General features: G+C 43.6%; 1 protein-coding gene across 1 annotated transcript; it reads left to right on the top strand.

The window, feature by feature from the left end:
- Positions 1-5,004: 5,004 nt before the first annotated feature.
- Positions 5,005-7,836, top strand: LOC123170969 (4'-phosphopantetheinyl transferase HetI-like). Its single transcript, XM_044588659.1, has 7 exons — positions 5,005-5,093; positions 5,446-5,515; positions 5,604-5,699; positions 5,806-5,961; positions 6,436-6,534; positions 7,516-7,645; positions 7,730-7,836. Exons 1-7 carry the CDS (start codon positions 5,005-5,007, stop codon positions 7,834-7,836), a joined length of 747 nt encoding a protein of 248 aa, XP_044444594.1.
- The last annotated feature ends 1,140 nt before the right edge of the window (positions 7,837-8,976 follow it).

The following is an 8,976-nucleotide window of genomic DNA, read 5'->3' as shown; positions in this document are numbered from 1 at the left end:
GGAGAGGGTGAAGGCTCCGGTGATCGAACAATGGAAGACGAAGGACATGATCATGATGTCCGTGATGACAGCTCCGGTGACCGAACGAAGGAGGGAGGTGTTGCAAAGTCCGGCGAGGTATATATATTAATTAAGCCTGTGCTGACTAGCTAATTGATGTATTAATTGTTTTGGTATGTACATATATTAACTCTTCTTTCTTCTTTTATAGCCCTCCAGATCGAGCCAAACTTTGGTAACGAGACGAGGCCCGAAGAAAAGGTTGTGCCAGGATGAAATATTCACGATCACAGCAATCGCCAACGATGGCCAACTGATTGAACCCAGGCGGACCAAGGAAGCATTTTCTGCTTAGTGCGGGGCTATTGTTAGGGACATGATCCCGATCAGCATCCAGCTATGGAATCGGCCTAAGAACATAGACCCTCAAGTTCCTTATGTCAATGATAGACAGAAAGATGATCTTTGGACACCGCTGAAGGCAAATTTCACCCTATCGTCAGAGGAGGATCCAGATAAGACATTTATAGAGCCATTGGTCAAGGCTCACGCTCTTAAGAAGATGGCAGATCTATTCAGGAGGTGGAAGAATGAGTTGAAATCAACGTATGTCGACAAAGGGAAGACTCCAGAATTCACCGGCCGATTTGAGAAGATAAGAGATCACTGGCCCGCATTTGTGGCCTACAAGACATCAGACAGGACTAAGAAGATGTCAGAGACAAACAAGAACAATGCTGCAAAGAAGAAGTTTCACCATCGCACGGGGTTAGGTGGCTACCTCAAAGCCCGGCCGTTGTGGGACAAGGCTGAGCAAGACCTGCTTGCTAAAGGGGTCGAACCAGAGACATTGAACTGGCCAGACCGTTCAAGGACTTGGTTCTTCGGGGTTGGGGGAACCTTGGACCCTGAAACAGGGAAGTGCCATTGGACAGAGGAGAAACTTGAAATACCCGTCAAGAAGCTTTAGAAGTGTATCGCCGCAGCGCAACAAGGGATGTTCGTTCCCGACAGAGAGAATGACGAGCTCACCAAGGCCCTCGGGAATCCTGAGCACCCTGGACGAACACGAGGCATGCCAGGCTCCGTTGCGTGAAAGGTTGGGTTTCCCGGCGCAGGCGGTTACAAAACCCAGCAGAGGAAGAGGAAAATGGAGTAGAGCGAACTACAGAAGCTGAATGCAAGGGTACGAAAGCTAGAGGAACAAGTTGAGAGCCAGCGAGGTGCCGGAGCTACCCCGCCATCTCAGCGGATAAGCAGCATGGCTTCCACCGAGCTCGTTCAGCAGCCTGACTTCACGGCTCCTAGCTACCCCGTGGATGCTATCACGGAGGCTCAACATTGCCAGCTTATGATGCAACGGCAGCACCTCAAAGTCAAGGCGGCTGTCGGCTCTGTTGCACCTCCTCAACCCGACGCAACTTTTCACTGCCGTCCGATTCCACAAGGCTATGCTGTTGTGATGGTGGATGAAGTAACGGAGGGATTTGAGGAGCTCGAGCTTGACCACCCTACAGGTGAAGGGGATACTCATCTGGGTCTTGCTTTGAATACTCCATGCCTATGGCGGAAGGAGCACATCAAGCTTCCGAACTGGACGCCTCTGCCTCCTCCTCCTCCTCCTCCGGTGAGTCAGGGCACCCCGCCTCCTCCTACTCCTCCTCCTCCGGCGAGTGATCAGGGCACTCCGCCTCCTTCTCCGGCTGCTCCGGCATGTGAGGGCGGCAGTCCGCCTCCTTCTGCGCCTTCTACGGCGCATCCGAGCAGCCCGCCTCCTCCTCCGCCTCGTCAGCAACGGTGGAAGACAGAAGCCGCCGCTCCGCCTGCTCTGGCGCGTCAAAGCACTCCGCCTCCTTCTACTACTCGTCAGCAGCAACGGAAGAGAGACGCCGCCGCTCCGGAGTCTAGCAGCACAGCCAGAGGTGGGAGGCAATACAGATTCGGTCCATCGCTCAAGCCTCTAGAGAAGTTACCATACAAGATGACCGAGGAGGAAAACGCGAAGATCTGTAAAACCCAAGTGAAGTACTTTTTTGCAAAGAAAAATCCACCTCCAGAGGAGAAGATAGATCCTGTGAAATTGAAGCGCACTTTGGATGCCCTGAAGCGACCACCAACGCCTCCGCTGGATGAAAACCATGTCTGCGCTCTTAAAAAGGCAGTGCAAGAAGCGCGCCGGTCGGGAACTACTTCAAGTGACAAAAGGTTACAAGAACAAAGAAGTGGGAAAAAAAATTCCCCAGCTCGGCGAATAGGCGAACCAATCGTGCCCCCTTCTCGAGGTGTCTAGTGATATCGTCGCAAATCTACCGGGGATGCTTTCGGGTACCAATCCTGGTGATTACCTGCCCGACGATGCACATTTTGATACAATGGAGGTGGACGAATTTAGATACTAGTACGGGAAGCCTCTCGCCAAAGATGGAACTCTTGCTCTAACAACGATGATGCGAAGATTCCATGAATGGTACATGAAAACCTGCAGCGAGTCTGGGAAGGATGCTTTGTCGATGAGAATTAAAGAGGACCACGACTTCATTGGACAAGAACTTTTGACTGTTGATTTTGATGAGTTTTTCTAGTTCTACAATCTAAAGGCCCTCGACAAATCACTCGTGGCTTGCTACTGTCTGTACGTACTACTTTCTGTAATTAAGTCTCTATATATATAGCTCAGCTCTTTCGTTGCATGTATATATAATTATCCTCACTATATTATGCAGATTGAAGATCGTCGAATGCAGAAAAGCACAAATCTATGACATTGGGTTCATTAACCCAAATATCATACATGAATGGACGGTTAAAAGGAATGTCTCAAAAACCGAGGACAACTTGCTCAAATCGTTGCTCAAAAATCAAAGCAAAGATAAAATACTCTATCCTTACAACTTCAAGTGAATGTTACTGTCTTGTGCATATTCAGTTTTTCCCTTATTACTCAAGGTTATAGTAATGTAACTGAAGAGTTATGCATGCGTGCGCAGCTACCACTTTATTCTCCTAGATATTAAGCTTGAGCAGGGACTAGTAACCATCTTAGACTCGAGGCGAAAAGATCCCCAGAACTATGCGAACATAACTGAAATGCTCCAGAAGTAAGTTCAATCGATCATTATCGCACCATATCGGCAACTTTGTTCATTTCCTGATATCAAGTAATTATTTTCTTTGTCTGGCAGGGTTTGGAAAGAGTTCACCACAATTTCTCCGGGACTGCCGACCGAGCTGCGATTTAAACACCCAAAAGTAAGTACTACTACCTAGTTTCGTGCATCCCCCATTGATTCTAGCTAGTTTCATCAATACCATTTAGCATGCTTGCTTATCAATTTGATTGACCTCTATTTCTCGTAAAGTGCTTGTGGCAGGAAAGCAGGAATGATTTCTGTGGATACTATGTTTGTGAGTTCATCTACAACGCGACAACCAAGAATAAGCGGGGCTACTCTGAAAAACAATATGAAGTGCGTAAGCAAAAATATTCACAATTTTATTTTATTACCATCATTTGTGTTGATCAGTTTCATTCATACACATGTATTGACCCTCTTCTTCGATTTAGCTCTGGCAGTTGCGGGATGAACTCCTACCACATGATTGCATAAAAGTAATTCAAGAGGAATTGGCGGGATTCTTTCTTGACCACGTCATCAATAAAGCAGGAGAATACCATGTGGAACTTGACTTCAGATGTTAGGGATTGTAAGAGATCTTATATTGTATATATGTAGCTAGTAGCGTCGGATAGATATACGAAAACTTGTTGTTCGACCAATCTCTCAGAGAAGGAGAGGTCGATCACTTCTCTCTGTATATGTTCATGACGATCTTCTGTACTTGATGGTTTCCTTCATATTCTTACTAGCTAGCGTGTCGAGTCCTCTCGATACGTATAGTATGTAGCATCGACTAAGCACGGAGATAAGAGAGGTCATTTCTCTCTAACTATTATCTGGATAACACAATATATGAAACCCCCAAATTACCCCTCCAAAACCCCCACCCCCCTTTAAAAAAAAACCCCAACTCCTGAGCTGCTGACGCGTGGATGATCTTTGGTCCCGGTTGGTGTTACCAACCGGGACTAAAGGCCATCCTGCCTAGGCTCGCCGCAGCGGCCACGTGGAGCACCACCTGTCCCGGTTTGTAAGCGAATCGGGACTAAAGGTCATGGGCTTTAGTCCCGACCCTTTGGTCCCGATTCCAGAACCGGGACAAATGGGCCTCTGGAACTGGGACAAATGGGCCTTTTCTACTAGTGACCAGACCAAGATTTTTCACCCGGAGCCAAAGGTGGAGGGGTACCCGTTGGCAATGCGTGTCGACGGCCGTCGGCAACGGCGATGGGGAGGAGAGCACAGTTGGATGGGGTGACGGTGACGGAAAACCTAAACCACCCTAGTTGTCAGGGGAGTTGCACAATTACCGATATAATGAAGGGTTCTTTCAAATAAGTATTTGTATATATATTACTCCCTCCGTCCCAAAATAAGTGTCTCAACTTTGTACTAAGATTGAGACACATATTTTGGGACGGAGGGAGTACATCGGATTATTACTAGTCTACTAACCTGCTTTACTCATTGTGATGTCAAAAAAAAAACCTGGTTTGCTCATTGTGAATTCCCACGCGCCCTATATTCTGACCGAGGGCCATTAAGGCTAGTGATAGTGGAAGTAACATAGTAGGTAGTAACATGCATGTCACATAAGCAAAATATGTGATGTGGCAAATAATTAAAGAGGAGAGAGACAAATATAGTAACATATATGTTACCATCACATAGCGGTTCCCAATGCTAAATGAGTCTATGAAGTAATAAATGAATTGATGCATGAAACTACATATATGTTACTACCCACTATAGAGGTAGTAACAAAGACTAGTACTCCATAATCTGCACTGCCGTCGAGCCATCAACCGCTGACGCCCCCGCTACAAGCCAAACCGGGCGGCAGAGGCCAAGCAACATGCACCGCCACCTCCCCCGCTGCCACGCGATGCCTCTACCACCGCCCCCGCCTCCTCCGAGGACGCTGGGGATTCCCGTCAGCCTCCTCTTCGCGTCCTTCCCGCCCGCGCTACCTCTGTAGTCCAGAAGGTATGCCCCTTCTCCCCCTTCGTTTCTTTGTATCTGCAGGTTGTAACTTTTGACCTCTTGCATCCATAGATGGCTTTTTTCCCAAGTAACACTTTGTGACCTATTAGGTGTACAATAACTTTCTGATGCATATGCAGTTCTCGTAAAGAGTCATTAAAATGGAGAATAACCATATGCCTTTTGACTTGTAACATGGAAGCTTGGCATGCTGCTCCATGTTTGAGTTTGTTAGCATTTTATCTTGTCAACAATTAGAATATTTCTTGTTTTGTTTGTTGTTACTGATAGTGTAACAGGAATACTGATATGCTATTGCCTATTGCTAATTTGTTTAAATTAGACTAGATACAGATTGTAAAATTGATCCGAGGTCATTTGAGTTTAAGTACAACAATTTTCGCAAACCTGAGGTAAGTGGTTAGGCTTCAGTGGTTCTTTTTTCTGCAATTTAAAGCCTTGTAACTAAACTACCTTTGGTTGTTTTCCATGTCTGGTCAGACATTGTGGCCATCCGAAGATAATGTTGAGCTGCCCTTGCATTTCAACATTTCACACACTACTTCTTTGATTGCCTGTGGCATGGCTATGGATGATGTATGTTCTTTCCCCCTGTGACAGCCAAAAGTGAAAAAGACATGACCATGTTTCTGTTGCTGTGGAAGTTATTCAGTTAATATTGTTGTTTTATGTACCTTTTCAGATTGGCATCGATATTGAAGAGAAGAAGCGGAAGACAACCAAGAGTATTTTATCTCTTGCTCGTCGTTTTTTCACCCCTTCAGAAGTTGATTATCTCGCTGAGATTTCTGATTTGTATGCTCAGGAAAAGGAATTCTTCAAACTATGGACTCTTAAAGTTAATGAGTCTCTCTTTAGCCCTCTATTATATAGCCCTTTCGTATGCAACCACTTCATTGTGCTATACAGTCTTTTCAACATTGAGAAGTTATGGTATTTTTTACTACAAGGCTAGAACACATCAACTGCCCTATCATGTAATGTAAGATACGACTTATAAAAGATTAAAACATACTGTAGCTGACTTCGTTGTTCTTTGCTATAGAAATGCAGGTTTGGTATACGTATTTAGTGCAAACCCTTTCTAGATGCTAACTTGCTAGATCCACATATAACTATATTAAATAAATAAAATTGAAGTACACGTAGGTGGGCATCTTATGAATGGTTCATTTGAGGAAAAATGATTGTTATGAGAAGAATTAGCACCAAATATTACCCTATTTGAATTAAATATTCATATCTTTTTACTGATACGATGTTGCAAAATAAATTGCTTACATGGAAGCATAGTTGATTTCTTAATTTATAGGAAGCATATGTAAAGGCTCTTGGATTGGGTTTGTCAGGTGCTTCACTCAGTGAGTTTACAATCAACTTGGCAACAAGCAAGGGAGTTCGGGTTTCTAAGGTATGTAGCTTTGACCTTTCCCCTTCTTCTTTTCTTACATATAATACATAAGTGAGGGAGCTTCAGAACTATGTGTCTGAACAAAATTCACATGATATTTTGTGACACCTGTGTCTTAGCCCAACTGTTAGTTTTCATGTTAAGCAATTTTCATACGGAAAAAATGCTGCTATGGGATGGGTGTATCGTTGGTTCTTAAAACAACCAGTATAGCATCTCACCCTCTATTTTGGTCATCTCTGTCAACGGTTGAGATGTAATATATCCTGCCACTCACCCTCACATATCATGTCAGCCTTTTTTTCTCACTGCACGGGCTCCACCATGTTCCAAAACATTCAATAGTAGTTTCATGTATGTTTTGCAAAATTTCAACACATGTTTTGCAGTAGGTTAATCAGGTTTTGCTGCAATCCAAACTAAGTTTCACTAAACAATTCAATACATTTTACATGGATCTTAACCGAGCCAATAAATTTCAGAAGACTCATAGTTGTTTGACCTTTTCTTTACAATTTTTGGGATGTGTTTCACATGTATCTCAGGGTTTCATGCCAGATACACAAGAAATTCTCAAATTTCACATGTGCCACATATTTAATAGCAGAAATCAGTATTTATTTCAAATAGAAAAACAATGGGGCAAACCTCCAAATAAGAAACCAAATAAGAAGAAAGCAGAAATCAATATTGCATGTGTGAGGTCCACCATGTGCTATGCAATCACGCCAACACAATTAAAGCATTGCCTGCACACAAAATCAATATTAGATGCCTACCGTTTCTTCAAAAAAGAAAAAAAGAGATGCCTACCCCATTTTTTCATTTTGGATGGTAACACCGTCCTATATTTTTTCTCAAAAGGAAAAGTATCTAGTTTTTATGCATCATAGGACATCACAGAAGTCAGGTGCACTATCTTATTGCAATTTAACAGCAAATCATTTTTTGATCGGCCCCGTCTCTTGTTGAACTTTCCAGGCATCGAAGGTATGTAAACATTCCAACCCTGGGTGTGGTCATCTGTCCGAGAATTGGCTATTTGCACTCGCGAAGCTAAATAGTTCTCATTATATGGCAGTTTGTATGGAGGATGACTCGAGATGTCTAGGTTTGTATTGCCGGCCTTGGGACAAAGAGTTCAGTGATCTTCATTCTTTCAGTCACTCCATTACTATTGGTGTATATGTTTCAGGTCCTGAAAGTAGTCCAGTGCCAGTAGGATTAAAAGTATGGAAGACTATACCATTTGTAGAAGATACACTTGTCTCTGGAACAGAAGCTGTCAAACTTATTCCTTGACTACGCCATGCTGTTGATAGTACGATTTCACCAGATCACAGTATGATGCAAGATTTGGTGTTTTCATCAGGTTGCCCCAAGTAGGATGCTAAACATTGAAAATTCTTGATGCATCAGTTAACTCTCTATGCCCGCAATATTTGGGGCGCTCAGGAACGTTGCAGGTTCTGCTTCGCTTCTTCCCTCCTGTTGGTTCCCTGCGGCAGTCATCTTTTTATCGGTCTAGTTCGGCTTATGTACTTGCTGCCAGATTGCTCGTTGCTGATTTTTGGCAAAAAGAAAAAATGTCTTCTTCAATTATCTGGAAAGCTGAGGGTGATCACTCATGTGATTTTCGGGAGTATTAGAAAAATCAACTTTACAAATAATTGTTCATATTCTCTTGTGTTGAAACTGAAGTACTGAACCGAAGATCTTAGGACACTGTTTTTATTTTGCGGGCAAAGGGGAGTTGTATTCCATAATTATAGGGTTGCAATCAACTCGCAAGAGATCATCAATACACAGAGGGCCTCTCTGAGACCAAATAGTAGTACAACATTCTGTACGACTGTAATTAGCCAGACAATCTACTACCACATTTTGATCCCTACAAATCTTCTAGGGAATAAACTCCCTCTTCTCCATCAGGGCCTTGATCTCAGCTACCAAGTCCCCATAAGCTCACCATGAGAGATTCTCATTTGATAAGATGGACAATGCCTCAATTGAATCTTAGGACAATATTGGATGTGAACAGTTATTTGTAAAGCTGACGAGTTTAGCACATCCAACACATCAGCCCTTCAAATATAAACAACACACACTGCAAAAAAATACACTTCCGTGATGATACGTGTTTCTCATAGTAGGTCACGTTTTCTGTCATGCATGTACATCCATGATGATTTTATGACAGAATCAAGATAGTCATACCTGTGCTGTCGTAGAAGTGTTCCATGACATTACCAAAATTATCATCACGGAAGTGTCCACTTCCATGACGATAAATCGCGCGTCATGGAAGTGCTTTCGTCAAGGGTGACCTACACATGGCATCCACCGTAATGGGACGCTGTTAAGCTATTGGGTCCGGTTTTGGATCCGATAACCCACTAACAGCCACGACCAATGAGGATTTTCCATGTGTAAAATTGTCAT

This window comes from Triticum aestivum, chromosome 7D, assembly GCF_018294505.1.
Source record: "Triticum aestivum cultivar Chinese Spring chromosome 7D, IWGSC CS RefSeq v2.1, whole genome shotgun sequence".
NCBI classification, from domain to species: Eukaryota; Viridiplantae; Streptophyta; class Magnoliopsida; order Poales; family Poaceae; genus Triticum; species Triticum aestivum.
Note: the sequence above shows the minus strand (reverse complement) of the source record. Positions and strands in the feature narration are given on the sequence as shown.

Coding starts and splice junctions, on each gene's coding strand:
- LOC123170969 (XM_044588659.1), top strand. CDS start 5,005: ATGCCTCTACCACCGCCCCCGCCTCCTCCGAGGACGCTGGGGATTCCC. Junction 5,700..5,805: donor GTGGCATGGCTATGGATGAT/GTATGTTCTTTC, acceptor GTACCTTTTCAG/ATTGGCATCGATATTGAAGA. Junction 5,962..6,435: donor TCAAACTATGGACTCTTAAA/GTTAATGAGTCT, acceptor CTTAATTTATAG/GAAGCATATGTAAAGGCTCT.